Source organism: Cynocephalus volans, chromosome 7 (assembly GCF_027409185.1).
Source record: "Cynocephalus volans isolate mCynVol1 chromosome 7, mCynVol1.pri, whole genome shotgun sequence".
Classification (NCBI taxonomy): Eukaryota; Metazoa; Chordata; class Mammalia; order Dermoptera; family Cynocephalidae; genus Cynocephalus; species Cynocephalus volans.
Window position 1 is genome coordinate 21,014,868 of NC_084466.1, and position 26,342 is coordinate 21,041,209.

The window sequence follows — 26,342 nt, forward strand, 5'->3', positions numbered from 1 at the left end:
CCAGTGAAGGACATTTATTTCCAGTTTGGGGCTACTATAATAAAAGCTGCTGTGAACTTCCATGTACAGTTCTATGTGTAAGCACAATATTTCAGTTCTCTGGATAAGTGCCCAAGCATGTATTTGCTGGATAATATAAGTGCATGTTTAATTTTAAAAGAAATTTTCCACAGTGTTTTCCAGAGTGGCTGTACCATTTTACATTCCTACCAGCAATGTATGAGTGACTCAGTTTCTCTGCATCCTTGTCAACATTTGGTGGTATTATTTTTATTTTAGCCATTCTGATAGGGTGTACTGATATCTCACTATGGTTATAATTTGCATTTCCATGATGGCTAGATACTGCACATCTTTTCATGGACTTGGTTGTCATCTGTATATCCTCTTCTATGAAATGTTTGTTCATGTCTTTTGCCTATTTTCTATTAAACTGTCTGTTTTTTTTTTTTTTTTACTATTGAGTTTTGAAAGTTCTTAATATAGTCTAGATATAAGTATTTCATCAGATATGTGGTTTGCAATTATCTTCTGCCAGTGTTTTCATTCCCTTAACACATCTTTCACTGAGCATAGTTAATTCTGATAAGGTCCAATTTTCCCTTTTGTGAAGCCTGGGTGCTCCTATCAAATCTAAGAACTCTTGTCTAGACCAAAGCCCCTCTTCTACTTTTCTCTCCTACTTTTTTCCCTAAAGATTTTATAGTTTTACATTTAAATCTATGATCTATTTTGAGTAAATTTTTATAAAGTGTGGAGTTTAGGTTTATGTCCATTTTTTTATCTATTCATACCCAATTGCTCAGTATGATTTGTTGAAAAGAATATTTTTCCTTTATTGAATAGTTTTTGCACCTCTCAAAAATCAGGCCTATTTGTGTGGATCCATTTTGGCCTTCTCTTATCTGTTCTGTGTGTCTATCTCTCTGACAATACCCCACTTTTAATTATTGTAGCTATTTATGAAGACTTATTATCAGATAGAGTGATTCCTTCCACCTCTTTTTCAAAATTATTTTAGATAATCTAGCTCCAATGCCTTTTTAAATCAATTTTAGAAAAAGCTCGCCTATGTCTACACAACATCTTGTGGGATTTTGATAGAAATTATATTAAACCTATAGAGTAATTTTGGTAAAATTGCCATCTTTGCTGTGTAGAGTCTCCCAATTCATGAACATGATATGTCTAATTTACTTAGGTTCTTTGATTTCTTTTATCAGCATTTTCAACATACAGATCCAGTACATGTTTTGGTCGATTTAAAACTAAATATTTAACTTTCCTTTGCTTTCTTTCTTTCTTATTTAGTATTTTTAGCCTTCGCCATCTCTCTTACAACTTATGAAATTTGATAGTAAATTATATAATCATATACCCTTAAGCAATCATTCTATTGTGCTTAATGTGAATCCTCTGAATTGTATGTTTTTTTAGTAAAATACACAGAATTGTTCTATACATGTATCCTTAAGACACATATATGTTATGTGCTGTATACCTCATTCTCTTTCTTTCTTTCACTTAATTCCACATTTTTAAAGTCTATTCATGTCACTATGTATGCACCCAGTCTTGTATTCCTAATGACACATACTATTCCGTAACACATTTTCTGTGCATTTTGCTTACCTTTCTCTCAATTACACACATCCAGATTGTCTCAAATCCCAGCTGTTAGCATACACACTACAATTAACACTCTTGTACATGTCTCTTAAGGGTCTCTAAAAAAAAATTTCCAATATATATACCCAGTATAAAACACATATTTAACTAAGTGTTGTCAAACTGCTTTCTCAAATAACTGTACCAATTGTTAAATATATTCTTAATCTGCATTCAAAATATATGACTGTATTAAAGTTACAAATATACTAAATATATTGAGGGGTTGCCAAATACATAGATAATTTTATTAAAACTACTTTGAATGTTTGTAATAAAAACAGATCAAGCAGTTGGTCTGGATCATCCTCAAGTATTGACCTGGGACTACAGCTAGAAAATAAGCATGTTAGACACAGATTTTAAAAATCAGAATGTGAACACAGCATTTATAGTTCCTTCGTGAGCCAATGGACAGACCTCTACCCCACCCCTCTAACTATGATTTGAGAAGAGGATTCACACATCATACTTTCCAGAGATTTCAAATGCCCATCTCTCTCCACACTGTCTTTCTTCATGTAAAGAGGAAACTCTCTATAATGCCTGGCACATAAACAATAATGTTTCACATTTTCAGCGTGTATGAAATGCAATTACCAGATAGTTTTATAATGTTATGAAACAATGATTACCAACATTTACACCAAAATAAAAATTGTCTTAATGACCATCAGCCTCCAAAGTAATTCAATGATACCTTACATTAAATTTTATGTCATATTCTATCAATCACCAAACGTGCACATTGCTCTAAGGGCTATGCATTTATTTATTCCATAACGTTGTGAAAAGGACTAACTTAAAGTTAGTGATTCCAATAATTCACATAATGCATAATCTAAAGGCTTGGCTTTGTTAAAATACACCAACATAAACTGCAAACATCCTTGAATGTGATCAGAATAAATCAGTGGTATCAAAATTGAAAGCTTCTTGTATGTGAAGATAGTCTCTTTTGGAGAAGGACACTAATAAGATTATAGCATTCATTAAGCCAGCCACTGAATAATTTTCCATGGACTCTGCCCATTTGCATAATTCTGTCAGTCAAACCTTAGGTTTTGGTCTTCATGTTAGTTTTTATTAGAGTGAGAGTCAAGACATTACAATTTAATACAACTTAATGAAATTTGAAATTTCATTTGATTACCAGCTAGGCAGCAGAAAACTCTGCCTTAAAATGTGCCAATTATTATTATTCACCAAATAATTTTTCTCAGTGGCTTGTCTTCACCAATTTGGAGAATATGTTTGGCCATAACCCCAAGCACTCATAATATGACTCTTAGCAACCCCACTGCGCACAGTCATCCAAGAAAGGATCTAGGAGTTTGGATTACCAAGGCCCTTCTCCCACCTGCCCATTGCAGCATTTCTGATAATGTGACAATTGCCTTCATTCTATTCCCCATAATAGAAAAGCCATTAGACATTTTCTGCCCTGAAATGTTGTACTGCCTATCAAATATTGGAGAAAAATATATTCCATACAGGAATATACTCCATAAAGGAAGAAGAAAAAAAGCTAACATATGCTGAGTGCTTATGATATAGCAGGCACCAAGCTAGGAACTTTACAGGGATTATCTCAACAAATCCTCATTCATTACAGCTTAGAGGAAGGTACTATTATTATCCCACTATCCCAGCAAGGAAAGTGAGGCCCAGATAGCAAGTTTTGAGATAGCATCCAAACCCAGACTCTCTAGAGCCCTTGTTCTTAAACTCTTAAGCAGATTAGCTGTTCTACCACAACAGCAAATGTTTCTCACAACAAAGACCAGTGTTTGTTCTATTATGGATTATTTTCAATGTATTTCTACTTAAGGAAAATAATATTGAATACGTTTCCTAAGTTAACATTAAACCCTGAGGGGATGAAGTCAAATAAATAATACAAGAAAACAATATCCTTTAAGGTTCAGAAGTTCAATTATCTTTGCTTATACAAAAGTAGCCCACAGGCAGAATTACCCTGGAATAAAATAAGTACAACATAGCTATCTAGCAATTACCCTTTATTTACTATTATAACTCTGTGGAACTTCAGATGCCATTTCAAGCCCTTTGCCTTCTGCATAAAAGCTATAGCATCTATATTCCATTTATTGCTAGATATATTTTATGCTAAAATCATAAAGATATGCATGAATAACTTCCCATCATGAACAGCCACACTGAGGAATGGTTATAAAATTTAACTTCTCTATTTGTCTGAGGAAAAAGAGGTATTTTATTTTCTGTTATATCTTATCACTTTACCAATCAAATATTATATATGATGGTGTGATATTTTGATCTTAATCTGCTTTCCCCCCAGGGCTATATAAAAAAAAATGGCTTACATATTGAGAACATTTCCATATTTTTAATACAACAAATTGCATTTCATAGTTTACAATTGTTATGTCATTTAAATTTTTTTAATTTGACAGTAATGCCAGTTAAATAAACAGCAAATATTTCTAATTAATTAAGAGATGATATAATAAAAATATTTTTTAATGATTGATAACTATTAATATTGTTGGTAAACAGAATTTGGTTATTTTTGATTCATATAAAAATTGCAAATGTGTTCTTGCTGTTATGAAAATTACCACCAAGACTTCAAAATTGAGTCCCAAGAGCCTTACTTAAGTACATAACATATCCTTATTTGCTAATTAGGCTACTGATTAATAATTTTATTTTCAGTTTTTATATAATCACGTTATTTCTTTATAATTAAAATAAGTTTAAAACAATTTTTTCATATAGAAATCACAATTTTGATCATGCAGCTTAATTCAGTGTCTCACTCTATGCATTCTCCCTTCAATGTTAAAAGTTTGTTTATAAATTTCATGCAAGTTGATTTTATTTATTACTGTTTATTTATTTAAAATGCCCTTCACTTTTAAATTATGCTGAATATTGGCAATATATTTCATTGTGCAGAATCATGAGTTATTCTATCAAAATTAATTTTATTGTCATATCTAGATATATTTTATAACAGAAAAAACATTTCTATCACTTTACGGAGCTAGACAGTAGAGAGGCACTGGAAATCTTCTGGCTGTTCCAGACCCTTACTCTTCTACCTTGTGTCAAATATTAGCCTCAACTGGACAATCAAGCAATTGGTGTCACACCAATCAATGTCATTCTTTCACTGAGAAATCCATGGAAACAGTCACAGTTTGTCTCACTCCAACCCTGCCAACAGCCACAGAGATTCCAAAGTCCACGTAGAAACTGATCCTACAGCCTGGGCTTCTTTAACTCCACTACACTTCAAGCACCTATATTCCAGATGCAACCTTGGTATATTTACCACAGTCAGGCCCCTCTTGGCTTTAATTCCTTTCCAACTGTGTCCAGGGTCCACTAATGATCGTGAGGTATCTAGTATCTGGCCATTTCCTACCATGTCTACTACTAACTCCCAGATCTAAGTCACCGTGATGTTTTTTTCTGCATTTTTATAATAAACTCCTAACTGTTTTTCTTAGGTCCACCACGGCCCCTCTACAGACTGGTCAAAGACTAGATAAAGTAACTATTTTGCAACCACACCTACGGGAAAAACTCCTGTTTCAGATTAAAGGCCTAAAAGATTCCGCAAGACCTGCCCCCTACTGTCTGTATGATATCCTTTCCAAACCCCCTGCCCCCCTGTACATTGCTATTCCTCTGACACCTGAAGCCCACTCCTATCTTAGGGTTATTCCCTCTTCCCAGACATTCACATGACTAACTCCTTCACTTTCTTCAAATCTTTGTTGAAATGTCATCTTTTCTCTGATTATCCACTTTAAAACTTCAACCCTCCAGTATTTCCAGTCCCCCAATCCTGCTCTATCCAGTTTTCCAAAGCATTTAATAGATCCAAACTTATATCTCTATTGCGTTTCTTTGTTCTTTCTTTTCTACCTTCCCTGACTGAAATGCTAACTACGAGGACAGGGATCTTTGTTTTGTTCACTGATGCATCCAAGCCCTTAAAACAATGCTGGCACATATAGGGAGCCCCCAAAATATTTGCTGGATGGAGGACTGGGTATCCTATCACCCATAACCTTTCACTCTATCTGTTCAACAACGTATCAGCACTACTCTTCTTGTACGTTCTCCGTAGGCACTGGAAAGGGCTAAGAAACAAAAACAGTCTTACCATCATACATACTGATTTTTACTACTAATTAGTTGTCTCCAGTGTTAGCACTCTGAATGTTTTTTGGTTAATTTTCTGTCCCATTTCTCACAAAAGCTATTTCAAACTATATGCACTCTTCCTATTCCATTTCATGTCATCACCTATAGCTAGCTACTTCAGAGTTCCCTGTCCCTAAGCACATTGCCATTGAGGGTGGTCACCCCAAAAACGTGGTACTCTGACAACAAGGCAGAAGGAAGAACAAAATGTTGTCATGTGGCATATGCCACACAACAACCACACTGAAACATTAATTAATATCTCATGAAAAACTGTTAAGAGGTGAAAACAGATATATTCCTGAGTTTTTAAATATAGTGTGATTATTTTATCTTTCCTGTAAAACTAATTATAGAGATCATTAACCATCTTAGGTAAAATTTTGTAAGGTCTTAAAATACATAAAACTGTAAGGTTTCAAAATACAACATTATTTTTTAAAACTAATTAGTTACATTAGATATTTACAGGGGTAAGTCAGCGCTCCAAAAACTGAATATATTGACACAAAAACAGCTATTAAAAAATGCCCTATCAGAAGAGCTGATAAGTAATGTAGTACATCAGCATATATTTCAACAAAATTTGCTAATATAATTTGTAATAGTAATAGAATAGTAATAATTTGTAACAATATTACTCACTTTTACAGTAATTTTGTTCTTTACATAAAATATATCTAGATATATTCAAGTGATCCCTCAATCTTTCTCTTTCTACAAGCCTCTTATAAATAGAATACACTACTTTTACTGTATAGAAATATTAATTTCAAAACATACATTCACAAAATATATTAGTTGACACCACTGGAAAACAAAAAAGGCCCATATTCAGATATTAAGTGCATAGGGCTAAACTAGAAACAAGAAAGGCATGAATTTCACTTTTTACAGCAGGCAAGTTTTAAATATCATTACCAATATAATGGTAAAGTTTGTTCCATGAAGTAAAAGATTTTTTAAAGAATCGATAAATATTTAACTACAAAATGATACTACATAATAGTTACAACTTTTCCTTGATGTATATTTCTACACAGAATTTAGAAAAATGATTTTTTAATTCACCTTATTTTATTTTTTTTTAAACATTTAGTCTGAAGAAAGATGAGAAAAAATATTTAAACAGAATATATTATAAAATGTGCAGAAAATTTGTTGAAAGCTTGGGTTTCTACAGAAAGAAATTTGAAATATTTTAGTTAAAATTTTAAGATTTAGAAATCCAAGGTGAAATCTGTACATAGCAAAAAAATTTCAAATACAAACAAAATACAACATGGAACCTATCCGCTAAGTGTATATACGAGAATACTTCAATACAAATCTTCCCATGAACTTTTCAAAGACCCCTTGTACATGTTCACATAATGTATTCATAAGGGAAAATAAAGAACATAAAAATAAATAAAAGAACTGCATGTGAAAAAAGTCAGACTCCCTAGTAATCAAGGAACCACACATTTTGAAAACAAGATACCACTTCAAATTCATCAGTTCAGCAAAACCTTTTAAATTCTGACAATACTAAGCATTGGGAAGGATATGGAACAAGGACAACGCACACAAACTACAGGTGAGAATTTAAATTGGTTCACCTACTTAGAAAAGCAATTTTAGTAAATATCTAGTAAAATTGACAATGTGCATAGCTTATAAACCACAAATGTACTTCTGTGTATAAATCCTGGAGAAACATGTACCCATGGAGACATGATCATGAATGTTCACTGAAACATTAAGTGCAAAATTATGTTGGAATTATTGAAATGACCATGAACAGAAAAATGAACAAATGTTGCATATCTATAAAAATAAATTTTACAAATCACATTAAATGAATGAATGGGATAGATGATAGGCAGAAAATGATAGACAGATAGATAGACAGACACATTAATCTCAGAATCATAACTAGTTGTAATCTCTCAAATATCCTGTCCTTTACTCAACACATAGGTAGCTTTTAAGAATCATCCCTATGATCCCCTATGCAAATGTAAGATTAAACTAATGTAAAGATAAAAAAATAATACTAATCTGATATGTCCAGTTATCTTCTAGGCAATGAACGTACATTTCTCACACTGAAAAGATTTTACTTAAGATGTGTTTAATATAAAAACAAGAAAAAATTGTTTAGTTTACTATGAGCAAGTAGCTGGGCTTGATAAATGAGATTACCATAGCCACAGGTGATATTATCATAACTATCATCTGTCAGGATTAAAACAACTAAAACTTCTTAAAGTTTAAAAAAAATTGGCAAAGTAAACCTGATTTTAGGCCTGTAGTTATTTTTTTAGATAGATAATGTTTCATGCAAAGCAAGCTTTATTTCCAGCCAAAAAGTAATTTAAGCTCTTGCAACTTTTATCTAGAACACAGGAAAATTACTTGTTTTTCATACTTAATAGCAGCCTGCTGACACAGATTCAAAAAACCAATTTTTAACATTTCAGAGATAAAGGACAGTTGGATAAAGACCAATTGCATTGATAGCAGCTGTATGAGATAACACACTAAACCATACACTGCCTAAAAATGAAAGGGGAATAAGTACAATCACATTTGGAATGACAATGACAGAAACACTATAAAGTATCCCTTTCTAATTTATAAATTAGTAAACAAATAACCATATATTGGTATACCAGAAGTCTGAAGGAACCAAAAAAGTAAAATAGATTTAATATTTGAACACTCTATATAATCTAAGCACCTGATATTTCTGACATATGGTAGGTGCTCAGTAGGACAGAGAGAGAGAGAGAGAGGGACAGAAAAAGGAAATCTCTCATTTTACTTCAGAACCACCTTCTGGCTAAGAACCATTCATTCATTCAAGAACCATCTTCTTGCTAAATAATATTCATTCATACATTTATTCTTGCAGTTCATCTAATTAAATTTGCTGAGTACCTGCTCTAAGTGCTATAGATAGAAACAAACAAGTCTCCCCTTCACTACCAGCCTAAGACTACATTTTCTCTTATCCTCAAACTTTAGATAAAGCAATTCTTAGTTTAGAAATAGCATTATTGCCTTCTGGCAAAGGCATCTCCCCAGTTTAGAGAGGAGGAAACTAAAGCTCAGAGAAATCCAGCTTACCAAAGGTGCATATTTAGTAAGTGGCAAAGTTATGTAATTCAAAACAAGAAGATTCTCAACTTTCAGAATTAGTAGAAAACAAAAACCTCAAAAAAGAAAAGTCACCAAGTATTGAGAGCAAAAATATGTGCTTTCTCACATTATAATAAAGATACCAAGACACTTTAAAAACAACCACAACTTGCACCTGGAAGTACAGGAAGTGGCTGCTGCTCCCTTGTAGCTCCTTTGAAGCTATGCTGCCAGAATGTTCTATGCATTTTCAAGACCATTAAAACAACAAATAAATCTCCAGTTATTTCAAAGTATGTCATTTAGTGGTCCTAAGTAGGAACTGTGACAAGCACCCCTCCCAGAGGAAGGCAGGAGCATGCCCAAAACAACACTTCCACATGGATAGTCCACCACAGCCATGACTACAGTGACTGTTGCCACAAGGGAGGCTCGCCACCAGAGTAGCAGCCACAGGGACTATCCAGGCAGCCCACCACCCATTTCACTTCATCGACACAAGGAGAGTCACCAGTGGAGACTGGAAAAAGAAAAGTAAGTCTCTCTCCTAAAAGCCCACTCCAGAGTAATAAAAGAAGCAACTGCTCTACCAGATGACCAGACATCAAGGGAGAGGTACTAGAAATACAAAAAAAAAAACCAAGAAAATATAACTCCACCAAAGGAATACAGTAATTCTCAATGACCAGACCCTGTAGAACAAGAAACCTTTGAAATGACAGAAATTCTGAGCAACACTCCTAAGGAAACTCAGTGAGACATCAAAAGACTCAATTAAACACAATGAAATGAGAAAAAATACCCAGGATACAAAAGAGGAAATTTACAAAGATATTAAAACCTTTAAAAAAATGTAGCAGAACCTCTAGAACTGAAGGTTTCATACAACAAAATAAAAAATACAGCCAAGAGCTTAAGCAGCAGGCTAGAGGAAGCAGAAGAAAGAATTTCAGATCTTGAAGATAGTCTTTTAGAAATATTCCAGGCAGACAAAAAAAAAAAAAAAAGGAAGAGATTTTTTTTTTAAATGAAAAAAACCTAAGAGAGCTATAAGATAACCTTAAGCACACAAACATCCAAATCATGGGTATTCCAGAAGGCGAGGAGAAAGGAAAAGGCATTGAAAACATATTCAAGGTAATAATAACTGAAAACTTCCCACGTATAGGGAGAGACACAGACCTTCACATCAAGGAAACCCAAAGATCCTCAGACAAATTCAATCCAAAAAGATTCTCTCCAAGAGACATTATAGTCAAATTGGCAAAGCTCAAAGACAAAAGGAAATCCTAAAAGCATCAAAAGTGTCAAATCACCAATAAGGGAGTCCCCACCAGGTTAACGGCACACTTCTCAACTTAAACTCTACAAGCCAGAAGAAAATGGGATGATAAACTTAAAATACAAGAAAAAATTTCCAGCCAAGAATACGATACCTAGCAAGGCTATCTATTCTTCAGGAATGAGGGAGAAATAGTGTACTTCCCAGATAAACAAAAACTGAGGGAGTTCACCACCACATGCCCAGCCTGGCAAGAAATTCTCATGGGAGTCCTGCATCTGGAATCAGAAAAACAATAATCACTACCACGAATAAACAAGAAAGAACAAAACCCACTGGTAGAACAAAAATGCAGATGAGAAAGAGAAAGAAACTAAATCTCACCACCTCAAAAAAAAAAACAACAAACATCAAAGACAAATAATAAAAATAGAAGAAAGGAACAAAAGATTTTCAAAACATCCAAACAAGAATTGATAAAATGCCACTACTAAGAAAATAACTTTCAATAACAACCCTAGATGTAAATGGATTAAACTCCCCATTCAGAAGACACAGACTGGCTGATTAGATTAAAAAGCTAGACCCAACTATATGCTTCCCTCAAGAGACTCATCGCACTTGTAAAGACACACACAGACTAATAGAAAAGGTATGGAAAAATACATACCATGCAAATAGAAAACAAAAATGTTCAGGAGTAGCTATTCTTATATCAGATAAAATCAACATTAAACCAAAAATCATAAAAAGAGATGAAGAAGGCCACTAAGTAATGATAAAGGGATTTATCCAGCAAGAAGACATAACAATCATAAATATATAAGTACCCCAAACTGGAGCACCCAGATATATAAAGCAAATATTATTAGGACTAAACAAAGAGATAGACCCATGTACAATAATAGTTGGGGACCTAAACACCCCTCTCTCAGCACTAGACAGATCATCTAGGCAACAAATCAACCCAGAAACACAAGATTTAAACTACACTTTAAATCAATTGGACCTAGCTGATATCTACAGAACATTTCCTCCAACAACTACAGAATATACATTCTTCTCACCAGCACATGGAAAATTCTCCAGGATAGACTACATGTTAGGTCACAAATCAAGTCTCAACAAATTTTAAATACTCGGAATCATTTCAAGTATCTTTCAGACCATAATAGAACAAAACTAGAATTCAATAACAAGCAAAACCCTAGAAGCTATACAAATACATAAAATAAAACAACATGTTCCTGAACAACCTATAGGTCCAAGAAGGAATTAAAAAGGAAATCAAAAAATTTATTGAAACTAATGAAAATAAAGACATATCATAACAAATTCTGTGGGATATTGCAAAAGCAATACTAAGAGGGAAGTTTATTGCAATAAACACATCAAGAGAACAGAAAGATTTCAAATAAACAACCTAATGCCACATCTCATAGAACTAGAAAAACAAGAACAATCCAACCCCAAAATTAGTAGACAGAAAGAAATAATTAAGATCAGAGCACAAATAAATGAAATAGAGAACCCCCCAAAATACAAAAGATCAGTGGAACAAGATGTTGGTTTTTTGAGAAGATAAACAAAATAGACAAACTATTAGCTAGGTTAACTAATAAAAGAGAGAAGACCCAAATAAAAAAAATCAGAAATAAAAATGGAAACATTACAACCAACACCACAGAAATACACAGAATAATTAGAGAATATTATGAACTATACATCAACAAATTTGAAAACCTGAAGGAAATGGATAAATTTTTGTACACACACAAATTACCAAGACTGAACCAAGAAGAAATAGGAAACCTGAACACACCAATAACAAACAATGACAAGTAGTAATCAGCAGTTTCCCAAAAAAGAAACACACAGGATCAGGTGTCTTTACCACTGAATTCAATGAAACCTTTAAAGAGGAATTAATACCAATTTTATTCAAACTATTCCAAAAAACTGAAACACAGGCCATTCTCCCAAACTTATTCTATGAAGCCAGCATCACCCTGATACCAAAACCTGACAAAGACACAACAACAAAAAAGAAAACTACAGGCCAATATCTCTGATTAACAGATAAAAAAATCCTCAACAAAATATTAGCAATCAGAATACAGCAACACACCAAAAAAGTTATATACCACTGTTTTATTCTTTTACTGTTGCTTATAACAAAATACACAGAACTTGGTAATTTGTAAGAAAACAAAATTTATTGCTCACAATTTCTGAGGCTGGGAAGCCTAGAGTCCAGGGAACACTTCTAGTGAGGGTCTTGGTGGTGGCAATAGTGACCCAGGGGTCTCATGTGGCAGAAATTTCAGAGCAGAGAGAGCAAACAACCAAACTCCTCTTTCACTCCTCTTTCACACTTCTTTTAAAAGACTGAGAAACATGTCTCTGACCACCATGATTAATTCATTCACTACTGTACAGTCCTATAATCTAATCACCTCTTGAGGGCCCCACCTTTCAATTACCATAACAAGATTTCCCATCTTCAACACTTACAGTAGGAATTAAGCTTCCAATACATGAACCTTGGGGGACACAATTCAATCAATCCACAGCAATCATGAACGAGTGAAATTCATCCCAGGGATGCAAGGATGGCTCAACATACACAAGTCAATAAATGTGATACACCACATCAACAAAATCAAGGACAAAAACCAAATGATTATCTCAAGAGATGCAGGAAAGGCATTTGACAAAACTCAACATCCCTTCATGATAAAGACTCTCAGAAAATTAGGTGTAGAAGGAAAGCATTTCAACACAATAAAAGCCATATATAACAAATTCTTCATCAATATCATCCTAGAACAGGAAGAAGACAAGGATGTCCACTCTTGCCTTTCCTATTTAACATAGTATTGGAAGTACTGACCAGAGCAATCAGACAAGACAAATAAATAAAGGGCATCCTTTGCCTGGAAAAGACAAACAAAAATTGTCCCTGTCTGCAAATGACATGCTGCTATACATAGAAAAACCTAAAGACTCTACCAAAAAATTCTTAGAGCTGATAATTTATTTCAGCAAATTTACAGAATACGAAATCAACATGCAAAAATCAGTAGTGTTTTTATACTCCAATAATGAACTGGCACAAAAAGTAATCAAGAAAGCAAGCCATTTACAATAATCACCAAAAAAATAAAATTCCTAGGAATCAATTTAACAAAGGAGGTGAAAGATCTCCACAGTGAGAACAGCAAATCACTGCTGGAAGAAATAAAGGAAGACACAAAAAGATGTAAAGACATTTCATGCTCTTGGATGGGAAGAATTAACATTGTAAAAATGTCCATACTACCCAAAGCAATCTACAGATCAATGCAATCTCCATCATAATACCAATGACATTCTTCACAAAAATAGAAAAAACAATCTTAACATTGATATGGAATATCAGAAGAAGAAAAAACGATCTTAACATCAATATGGCATATCAAACGACCCCAAATAGCCAAAGCGATACAGAGAAAAAAATAGACAGACAGACAGACAGACAGATAGAAAGATAGCTGGAGGAATTACACTACCTGACTTCAAATCATACTATGGAATTATAGTAACCAAAACAGCATGGTCCTGAAATGAAAACAGACACTCAGACCAATGGAACAGAAGAGAGCACACAGAAATTAACCCACATACTTACAGCCAACTGATATCTGACAAGGGTAACAGGAGCATACGTTTGGGAAAGGACTGCCTCTTCAATAAGTGGTGCTGGGAAAACTGGACATTCATATGTAGAAGAATGAAACTAGACTTCTACCTCTTGCCACTTACCAAAATTAACTCAAAAATGTATTAAAGACTTATATATAAGACCCGAAAACTATAAAACTACTAAAAGAAAATATATGAGAAACACTTTGGGAAGTAGGATTGGGCAAAGACTTTATGAATAAGACCCCCAAAAGCACAAGCAACAAAAGAAAAAATAAACAAATGGGATCGTATCAAACTAAAAGGCTTCTGCACAGCAAAAGAAATAGTTAACAGTGAAATGACAACCTACAGAATGGGAGAAAATATTCACAAACTATGCATTCATCAAGGGATTAATATCCAGAATGTACAAGGAACTCAAACAACTTAACAGTAAAAACCAAGTAACCCAAATAAAAAATGGGCAAAGGAGCTGAATAGGCATTTCTTGAAGGAAGTTATACAAATGGCTAACAGACACATGAGAAAATGCTCAATATCACTCAGCATCATGGAAATGCAAATCAAAACCACACTGAGATATTGTTTCACCCCAGTTAGACTGGCCATTGACAGATGTCTGGATAAGGAAAAAGTGGTATATCCACACACACACACACAATGAAATACTACTCTGCCATAAAAAGGAATTAAATTCTGCCATTTACAGCAACATGTATGAACTTAGAGAAAATTATGTTAATTAAACAAGCCAGGTAACAAATAGAAATACCACACATCCTCACTCATAAGTGGGAGCTGAAAAGTAAAGAAAAGAAAAATACAACAATCACAATAATTCATTGAACTTTCAAAAGGAGAGAAAAGAACTGAGGCTACCAGAGGTGGGAAAGGGGGAGTGGGAGAGGGATTGGGGAAAATTTAGTGAAGGGCCACAAAAATGATTACATTGTGTAACAATAAAATATGAAAAAAATAAATTAAATATGCAAAAAAGAAATAGAATAATTATTTTACTCTTGAACATATTGCTCTTTCAAAGAACAATTTTAATTATTATCCACCTTTGTAAAGAATAGCTGAGTGAACAAAATAAGATTAATGTACTCTGTGCTTAATATTATACCACTTATATAAATCTATTTACCCTCCTATACATTAATATATTCAAACATTAACTATATTCTGTGTCTTTGACAACATATATGTATACATATACACATTTTACTCTAGTTTTACAATAGTTACACACTAGCTATACATTTTAAAGTAGCTAGTATCTGTTAGATTAAGGAGGAAAATCCATCAATTATATTCATATTCTCATTCTCAATTCACCTTTTTTTAAAAAAATAAGATATCTCATTTTGAACATATTACTATATTTTATGAAAAATGGAAATTTATTTTTAATTAAATACCTGAATCTAACATTTTGACCCGAGAAGACAAGCTTGCCAATCGTTCAAGTATTTATAATCAAGAAATGAAATTTAATTAGCCAAGAGATATAAATTATTTTTAAAATGTTAAATCATTCCTGTTTTAAATATCATTTATTACTCAGATTTTTGCAATAACATTTATTTTTTAAATGCCATATATAAAACTGGAAGTTTTCCTGAATAAAAATTTAGTTTTACCATATTTTCTAGATATATGTGAGCATATCTGAAGATGAGAGAAATAGGGAAAGGTATATCTCTAAGAAAAAATATAATCTTATCTTCTCAGTGTTGAAACAAAACATAAGCTCCCAATAGTGACCTCCCAAATATTCCTTCATTTTATTTTTGAAAGTGATGCTGAAATTTTTGTATAGTTACAAACTTAAAAAGCTGAACTCTATCATCTTATTTGAATAACGATTTTAAAACTGACAAATTTGAAAGCTGGATAAGAGTTGTTTTTTTAAAGTGGATGATATATTCTCTGTCAATCCCCCATTTCCTCCTGAGTCACAGCATACTTTACAGTATAAATAAATAAAACATTTATAAAAAATATTTCCAAAATATTTCTGAAGCAGGCAATCTCACACTCATAGTAAAACAGCCAAAGGGAAACAAACTCCTGCATTACCCCAGGCTGTTCTGCTTTATTCATGAGCATTATTAAGCCTCTGAAAATGAAGAACAGTTATGTCTACACTGTGACAAAGCCAGCATTTCTCTTTGCAAACAGCACAACTTATTTATGAACAGCCACAGACATAGGAATATCAGCTTATTCTTTTTACCTTATAAGATGCTGTATGAAAAACTGCCCTTTAGTATATACAGAAGTTCCAGGTCATAATTATGGGCTCTTCCGACAACAGATCTTTGTTTAGATGCTTTTTATATTTTGTGGAAATCTGACTGAAACAAACACCAACAAATTCCTTAAAAGAAAAAAGTATTAGAGTGGTCCCAGAGGCGATTCTAGTATGTTATGTTCCCAGGCAGCGGACTCCAGAGCTAAGTGTGATTTGTGCATAGGATAACCTTATGTTTCTTCTAGCATCACTTGCCATCACAGCTTCCTCTCTTCCTATGCACTTCCAACCTCCCAGTCTTCATCTAACAGTAGAGTGGGGTCCAAGTCCACAGACCCAAGTAATCATCCCCATTGGCTATATTGAAGGGGTTGCGCAAAAATATGTTTCCACAGGGTCCTGTCATATCCATAAAGGGAAGAGATCATCCCAGTCCAACATCTTTTATAACCCACAATACCACTAAAAGAACAGATTAGTACTGTTAAACTAGGAAATATAAATGAAATATTTGCAAATTAAAAGATCAAAATGTAGCAAGTCTACTTACACCATTTGAGAACTGAAGTGATTTCTCCATTAAATTTCTCTCAAGCAGACTATGTTTCCCAATAAAATGTGTTGGCTTCTTTCTTCTAATAGAAAATAAAAACTTTGAACTGTTCTCAGCTATTTTGATTGCACAGAAACTAGAAAAAGGGCATTTTTCTTATTGATAACCTAGCTTGCTCCATTATGATACAGCAAATGTAATCTCTTGCATTGCTTTTAGCATATATGTTTAAGCTCATTTTTATGGAAATAAGCCTAAAGCTATTTATTCTATTCATTAAATTAAAAGGGAGTATACTTGGGGGAGAATTTGTTCTAGTAAAGTTAGCCTTTAGGCAAATTTCTTTTAAATTTGTCTTGCCTTCTCATGATTCTTAAATAAAACTTGGCATCCACAAAGAGAGAAAATGGTAATTTATTATAACCAATTATATTTCAGAATGTCTCTATTAATTTTTAAATAAACAGCAAAAGTCAACCTATTAAATATAGCAGGTACAATTTATTAAACAGAAAATAATGAAAATTTACATAAAATTATCTGACACTCTGGTAGAGAAAATCTCATACCTTAATATGTATTTCTACTAAAAATTTATAACCAAACTTTTAGCAATATCACCAAAACTTTCCAGTAGTTTAAACCTACCTTTTTGTTGTTGGGGGAGGCCAAAGGGGCTGGCCAGTAACAGGGATCGAACCCTGGACCTTGGTGTTATGTTATGAGCACCACACCCTTACCAACTAAGCTATGAGCTAACTGGCCAGCCCCTCAACCCATCTTAAAAGTCTAAACATTCCATGTTTCCCAGTATTTTTAACTTAATGTGCTCTATCTTAATCAACTTATCCAAGAATGCAAGGGCACTTCAAAAAGTTCATGGAAAAATAGAGTTAAAAGAAATATGAATCTTTCCATGAATTTTTTTGAAGTATTCTCATATGTGAAAAGTCTGTTATATCTTTGAACACAGAAGAAAATGTTTGGCTAACATCAAGTGCCTATGTGTTAGCCACTGTTGGCACTTTCACCTATACAATTAATATTGGTATGCAAAAAAGTAGGTTAGATGTGTCATGATCTTTTTCAATCATATATTCTTACTTAGAGAGATTTAGTTTTGACATTGAAAGATGAGAAAAAATATGGAAGCTTCCCTGTTCAAAAATCTTTAATGATTCTCTGAAACTCAAGTTGGTATTTTAAGCCTTCTTCAATGAGTCCAGCTCACATTTTCAAACAGATGACCAATAACCACAAACTTCCTGTTCTGCTCTGACTGGTCTATTCACTGCCCACTTACCTTTAAAATGTATTTTCCATGTGGTACACATTATCATTTTCATGTGAAATAATCATCACATACTTTTATGTAAGGTGGTTAAAGCCTCTAATTCAGCCAGTTCAAATCACAAATGATGGTTTAAAATGTATATCAATAAATTTTCCTTCAACAATTTCACATGAATAAATCCCATAACAGAGATTATTATTTTCTAAGTCATTTTTTTTAAATTGCTAAATTAATAACATCTTAAAATCTAACATTTCATGGTTTCTACAAAAGAATCATCAGTTCATCATAAACTTCATTTTAAGTCAACTTAAATTTTATTGTGACTTATTGTATTTGTTTTATATAATAACTATACTTTTAAAAATTAATCAGCTTTCTGATTTCATTATGTATGTAAACAAAACAAATTATTTAAATGGATTGATATTAATATACTTATTAAAAAAGAATATTAACAGAAGTTATATTCTGCATTGAACAAAAGCAATAAATTTGTTTGAAAAGCAGTGTAATCTAGATATTTTCATTCTAGTCATATACAGAATAGTTAATGCTTTGTAAAAAGAAAAATAAATTAGGCTATTTTATTGCAGTAATAAGGAATTTTATAGAAGAGATGACTAAAATAAAAAAAGATCATCTATTTTTCACTGTGCCTTGTAATGTTATAACCCATTAATTTTACTTCTGAACATATTGTTTGAATTAAGATTGAGTTCTGGTCTTTGCTGACCCTTAAACATCCAATTAATATTTCCTATTTTACTATTTATCAAGTTTGCCTGCACTTTAATATATTACACTGGTGTTCTTATGAAAACCACATGAGGTTTCAGGGAGGAAATTAGACAGATAATTTTTCAAATCATATTTTAAAAAATAAATCTATAATACCTAGTTAAAAGCAATGAGAGTTTGTTATAGAATTTTTTTGTGAAATCTAACAATTATGTCTGTTCATACATCCAGAATACTGGGGACCTGGAAGAATCCTATAGGGGCATATTTTTCCAAGCACCATTTCACGAATACAACAGTTTTCCAGGTCCAACTCAATATATATGCCCAGAACAACCTCAGAAACAAGCTCTGAAGGTTAGAAAAAGCTAAAACTTCATTTTATAGCAGAATAATATACAAATGTAAGGAAATCACCCAGCCAAGTTTGCCAGTATAACTATCATAGGCAAATTACATAACAAATCTAATCCTTAGTTTCAGAACTCAAGACCCATTTACCTTGAAAAACAGCTGCATTTCGCGATATTAGAAATTTCAATGTGGCGCTGGATGTTTGAAGCACCTGCTGCAAATCTTGGCGAGCTGCGATTAGATATCTCTCCTCCATCCTTCTGGTGCAACATGTAGGTTTTGTGGATGTGCAGACCTGAAGATCAGGGCCTGAAACACATATAATATTTTCCAGGATGATTACCTGTACATTTAACAAACATTACATGGCTCACGTCAGGCATTATGATCACCCCTGCACCCAAAGGGTTCGTGTTCTATGTGAGGAGCTGACTTACTACAGCATTTGCTAATAGAACATTTATTTATCGCCCATTAACACAACCATGAACAAAATATTCTAAACCATTAACTCTTTCCTCAAATATTTCGTTAACTTCTTGGTCAAATATTAAGTATGTTCACTCAATAGAAAGCAAGTTAACTATTTCATAAGTATAGAACTAATCAGGAAAAATTTTTTTTATTTTCTTATTTAGGAGTTTAGGTGAAATTATTTGAATTAAATATGTTACACAGAATTATATGGGCTAAAACAACTGTTTTTTCCTGAGGACATGAAATCAAATTTCATGCATCAAATAAAGATCAAAAACTTCACCTGATTTTTCAGCTCCCACCATGCTGTGATTCTTGTGGAATATGCTATCATCTGCAATGAAGATATGATGGGGATCACGCCCCCATGGACCCAAATCCAGCATCCAAGACTGTACTCTCTATCTAATGCTGGCTAGACACAATTCCTACCACTCATATTCAGAAAAATCCTGTGCAGATGTGTATTACATGAAATGGAAAGTTATTATTAGACACATGCAAGAATTGTGGTTACAAAAGTAAAACGTTTGCTAGTGTGATTAAAAACTCTCACCCCGAACAGGCAGGCACCTAGGGCAAGCATCTTTATACGTAGCAGATATGCTAGAGGACAAAGAGGAAAAGGTATGGTGCATGGAATAGTTATTGTCTGAAGAGGTAAACCCTGATGAAGCACCATGGTGTGAGCTCCAGGGCATCCCAAGGCTACCCGGATTTTATGCATCCCTCAGGGCAATTGTGTTTATTTAATATAATATAACACAGTTATTCCCCTATCTTACACTGGGCAGAAAAGTTGTGGCCCTTGATCTCTGGGGAGCTTCACAGCTCCCACAGTAGCTCTTCATGGACCAATTTTAGATCAATGAAAGTAAAATATGCACATGCACACACATACAAACACCAATACACAAATGCATACACATAACGGCTACCTTCCAAAGTGCTCTTATATTTCACACAGAATTGGCCTCAGGTCTCACATTTTCAAAAGTTGGTTTGGGGTAAGACCAAAACATTTAAAATCATTCTGATGCTTCCTGCCAACATGGGACACCAAAATTTCTAATAATTTTGGCTTTGGTTTCTTTAAGTTAAACAAACAAAAAATGACAGCGTTTGAGCATTTTATAAAGTCTAAGAAACATAAAATATTTATAAGTGTTACAGTAGGTAACATTTTGGCAATTGTTTTTCATTTATCTTGCCTAAAGTTATACAAAAGCAAATTCTACTTCAAACAGTAAAACTGAAAGAAAACAAAGAGATCTCCTCAGCTTTCCTCCTAAATGGAAGGATTGACAAATTAGCGTTCAGATAAGAGCAACAACAGAGATTGGGGAACAGAACAAATAAATAAATATTAAAGTATATAAACATATTCAGTGTTGGAAAGGCCACTAGGGAATAATAATAATAATAACAGATTATTGCAAATATCTCTCCAGAATTCAAATACGTAACACCGTTTTGCTACACCACATTCCTAAACATGGTCTATAAAGGCCACCAAGTTGTGACCCCTCCTTACCTCCCTCCCTCCGTCTCCAGCCTCATCGCCAGAAACATCGGCCATTGTCCCCTTCCCTTCACACTCACCTTATTTCAACTTCTTATATTCACCAAGTTCACTCTTGCCACAGAGCCATTCTCCACGCTCTTCCCTCTGTCTGGGACATTTTTGGCCCACATATGCTCACTCACATATGTAGCAAACACACACCTTCACCTAGTTCATTCCCATCTTTTTTCTTTAGATCTTTACTCAGTCTTCCCAAGGAGAACTTTCCTTAACCTCCCAGTGAGCTCAAGTCCCTATTACATGCTCCTAGAGGGCCACATACCTCTCCACTGCACTTATCATGGTTGCAATTTTATATGCTTTAATGTGATTACTAATTAATTAGCTCCTCCACTTACACTGTAAAGCATAAAGTGGAGGATTTTTTGGTTCATTATTATATCCCAATTGCCCAGCACATCACCTAATACATCATAAACACTGAATAATCATTCATTAAGCCATACTGAGGATCTAACATGTATATTTACTGTTTCATTTAATCCACACATCAATCCTATGATAAATGTACCATTACTGCAAGATGTTACATATAAGAAAATGGAAGCATACAGAGGCTTGAAACTGTCCAATGTCATACAGCTGGAAACAGGCAGACTAACTCACAAGCTATGTTCTTCATCATTACTCCACTGAGAGGAAAGTAATAGTCAAATCTATACGTGGTTTAAGACACAACTGGCCATTTTCTATTCCTGTTTCAAAAAAAAAAGATATCTGTTCAGTAAGTTGGAAGAAAATAAATTTAGGTTAGGAACTATTCAAGGAGTTTTATTCAAATAATATAGGCTAAAATATAGTGCTATAAAGTTGCCGTTTGCCTCTTTGCCCAATTTTAAATGATGAAAAGTACAATTAGAAAGATGCTACAAGTTGCCTAAATTGCTACCCTAAACATAACATAGGATAGAAACTATCACATCTCAAAAACTCCGAATAACTATCTGTAGCAATTTAGACCACTTAACACAAATACACTCCTCAAGTTGATGTGAGTCTGCATTGATTAATTCAGACTTTTATTTAGAATCTTGGAAGTGTCTAAGGACAACATAAAACAAAATTTCAAATCCAATCAAGACTATAATTCAAAGATTGATTTACCTCTAATTGGCACATTTTTATCAGTATCACCTACACAATATGCCTAAATAACTTAGAATTGGGGTTGCGGTCAATGGGGAAAAGAGTTAACAAGAAACCAGTTCCCCTTTCTCCTATATCAGTCCAAAATACAGACAAGATGAACTAAACAAAATCCTCAGGGAAAGGGCCATATTTTACCTTTTGTTCTCAGTATAAGCACAAAGGACATAATAAGATGCTTGTTGATAAAAATCCCAGGCTGCTGAAATTCTCCTGTGGTAAATCAAACAGGCATCACAAGAGAGCAAAGCTAGTGTGAACCCAAACAGATACTACATGGTAACAAGAGGTATTTTAAAAAGATTTCAAAGCCTGGCTTCAAGGGACATGGTATAACCCAGAATATTACGAAACAGCAAGAGTACCCAACCAAGGCTCAGGAGAAACAGTCATGTAGCTGATCAGTAAAATCTAACTCCACAAAAAATAAAGTCCTAAAATCAAAACAAAGTGAAAAATGAAACAGTGGCCTTCAGCCAGAATTATGGGGCTCCTCCTGATTCCTCACCCAGCAGCAGCAGCAGGATTGATAAATATGTCTTCCTTTCTGTTATCGGGAGGCATTCTAGAAAGAAGGTAGCAGTGATGACATAGTTTTCTCTACCTCCAAATCCTCGCATAAAATCAGACAGAACTAGGCAATAAACTTGAAAAAAAAAAGCCAACAAAATTCAAAGACGTGATATCCTCACAAATATCAAAATACACACAGGATGAGCACAAGCCAGCAACAGCCACAAATTCTTCACAGTATCAGAGTCAGGGCTGGAGGTAGAGGAAGAAGCAATGGAGTAATAATTCTGAAGGACCTGAGAATAGGAGAACCCAAAACAGCAAACGGAATTCACAGGAAAGCACAGCAGAGCAACTTGAGAATAGTAGCTGAACTGCAAGAGTTTTGCCCTCTCCGTTATTGAATGTGTGCAGTGGAGCCATGAGAGAAAAGAGAGAATGAATAAGAGCAGTCCTAACCCATATAACTCTCAAACAGATCCAACAGGCTCCTTTCCAAGACAGACCCCCACACAGAAACTTCTGGAAGTGGCATCAAAATTCAACAGCAGAGAGATCCAAGAGACATAGACGGAGAAGGACTAGACCAAAGTGGGAAGGAAAATAAATCCGAGAAATCTCAGAAAACAAGCAGCCATATGTTTAAACACTTGACAAAAAGAACAGAAGAGGAAGCTCTGTAAAGTTAAAAAAGCTATTCTGAAGCCTGTCTCAATCTAAATGTTCAGAAAAAACTAACTTCACATAAAATGAACAAAAAATACTGCGGTCAAATCTCACACAGAGTTACTATAATAGAAAAGAGAATAAGAAACAGAATAACATCCCATAAAGACCTGCTCAGAAAAAAAAAATCAAAAACTTAGTCTTACTATTTCAAAACAAGCTAAAAGACAATGACAGAAAACATGAAAGAACAACATATATCATAATTAGAAAGACACAGATATGAGTTGACAGAACCCAGTAAAGAATTAAAGATGAAAGAAAAAAATTCTAAATGAAGACACACTAGAAGGCACCAAGTTCCAGTCACACAAAGGTAATGCCTTAAGAGAAATAAAATATGAAAAATAAGACTTCTGAAAAATCAAGAAGAATTAAAATATTTGAAAGACAGCAACAACAAATACTGAAGAAAGTTACAGATACTGTAAGCTCCTGAAGAAGAAAATAGGATAAATGCTAAAAACTGTATTTCATGCTATTCTGAAACTGCTGTGAGTGCAACATGGAATAAAACAAATAAGTAATTATGGAAATCAAATTCTATTCTCTAATTCTATCCTGTATCCTTGAAACTCAGGATTTTTAGTGTGGAAGAAAGGAGATACAGTGGTAGTATGTGAGTAACAATCAGATTTGACTTGTTTTTTAAAAGTTTGTTCTACTTGCTATTTTGAGAATCAGTATTTCTGTATTGCAAATGAGAATTAGGACTAGGGTGAAAGTGATAAGAAGTGGTTAGGTTCATGTATATATTTTGAAAGAAACATCTTGGATGGGATTTGACAGGTGAGAAAGAAAGGAATCAAGGATAACCCTTAGATTTGACCCTTAGGAAAAAAAATGGCTAAATAATTGGTACCATGAACAGGAAAGAAGAACACAGAAGGAGGAGTAGTAGGCTTGCAAGGAAAGAAATGAAATTCAGGTTTGAAAATGAGAAGTCTGTTAGACATCCAATTGACGATGTGGAAATAATATTTGAATATGCAAGTCTGGAGCTTAGGAATGTGATCTAGATTGAAGATATGTTTGGGCATTTGAAACTCAAGATGGATATTAATAACAGAGGGTTTTGATAAGATCATCTAAGGAAAGAGTAGTTAATGAAGTTTAGAGGGTCTCTCAATCTCAGCATAATTATTTGGGATCAGATAATTATTTTGGGTGGGGAGAGCTGTCCTATAACAGATACGAGGTTCAGCAGCATCCCTGAACTCTACCCATTAGATGGCACAAGCGTGATCACACACACACCTGCACACACCCTAGATGTGACGATTAAATGACTCCAGACATTTCTAAATGTCCCCCTTGGGTATAATCACCCGTGGCTGAGAACCACTGGCCAAGACAAAACCTAAGGCATTTCAACATGAATTGGAGCAGAGGAGAAACCTCTCAGAAGAGCCTGAGGAGGAGCCATCAATGAAGTAGAAGGGGAAAAACAGGGAGGTTGAAGAAAAGTGTGCTTTCCTGCACGCATTTTAAGAAGGCAGAGATCAGCTCTGTTTGGGAAAAGTAGCCACATCCAAGAAGCCTGTGCTTTCCAAAGATCTGTAAACATCTGGGCTGCCTCTTTGGTTGTTTCCTTAACTCTAACTAGATAGCTACTTCATAAGCAATCACATTGCATCTGGAATCCTGTTCATTTTAAGGATTAATCTTAAGGTCATCTTAACTCAGTGATAGCTATTGTACTAAAACCTGATTAAAAGTTTTAATGCTTACTACTTCTAATTTCTCTCAATTTTTACTAGAAGGGGTGCCCAACAGTCCCTAATATCACCTTATATCCTGTGCTTTCCTGAACTTTTGCTTATGTGTACTTACCTTATTCTGCTTAATTTCTGTTTCTCTCCCATGACTATAAGCTCCAATAGGATAAGGACTCTCCTTGTCTTGTTTCTGACTGTATTTTAAGTAACTGACATAGCGCCTGGCACAAAAGGTCATCAGTAAAGTATTAGTCTCCTTTTCTTTATTCTTATTTGCACATATAGTATTTTGTAAAAAAACAAAGGAGGCTCTGTCTTAGGTCAAAATGAATGAGATAGCTTTAAATATATACCTAGGAAGCGCTTAATGCTGAGGACATTAAAAATTGGTTCAATAAACCACTTGAAATAGTATTTGTTGTTATTCTATTTACATTTTTACAAACATTCCTCACAATAATGTATCACTGTCATTTATAGATTCATTCTTTTTTTTAATTTTATGAATACAGCATTGTCCTATAAAAGTATATATTGATAGGGGCCAGCCTGTGGCTCACTCGGGAGAGTGCGGTGCTGGTAACACCAAGGCCACGGGTTCGGATCCTATATAGGGATGGCCGGTTAGCTCACTGGCTGAGCATGGTGCTGACAACACCAAGCCAAGGGCTAAAATCCCCTTGTCGGTCATCTTTTTTAAAAAAGAAAAAAAAAAGTATATATTGATATTATTCATTAAAATGAAAAAAATTCAGAAGAGTATTCTTTCAGGATTCAGTGAAAAATAAGGAACATTTGGGAATCTATAAATTTACACAAATAATTCAGCATAATATTCACAAATAGAACAGTAATATTGTCCCTCATATATATAAATGGTATCACTGATAATGTGCTCAGAGCTATTTTCCCAGCAATGGTCGATTAACATTCACACAAAATCACATACTTAAATCTTTACTTTTATAACCAATAACAAGCATTTCTAATATGAAAGGATATATTCTATGTT

General features: G+C 33.9%; 1 protein-coding gene across 1 annotated transcript in view; it reads right to left on the minus strand.

Annotated features, from left to right (window-relative positions):
• Window positions 1-26,342, minus strand: part of GPC5 (glypican 5) — a 729,429-nt gene that overhangs the window by 684,769 nt on the left and 18,318 nt on the right. Inside the window, exon 2 of the mRNA XM_063101519.1 lies at window positions 19,313-19,474. Coding sequence (XP_062957589.1) covers window positions 19,313-19,474 — 162 coding nt within the window. The remainder of the gene's footprint in view (window positions 1-19,312; window positions 19,475-26,342) is intronic.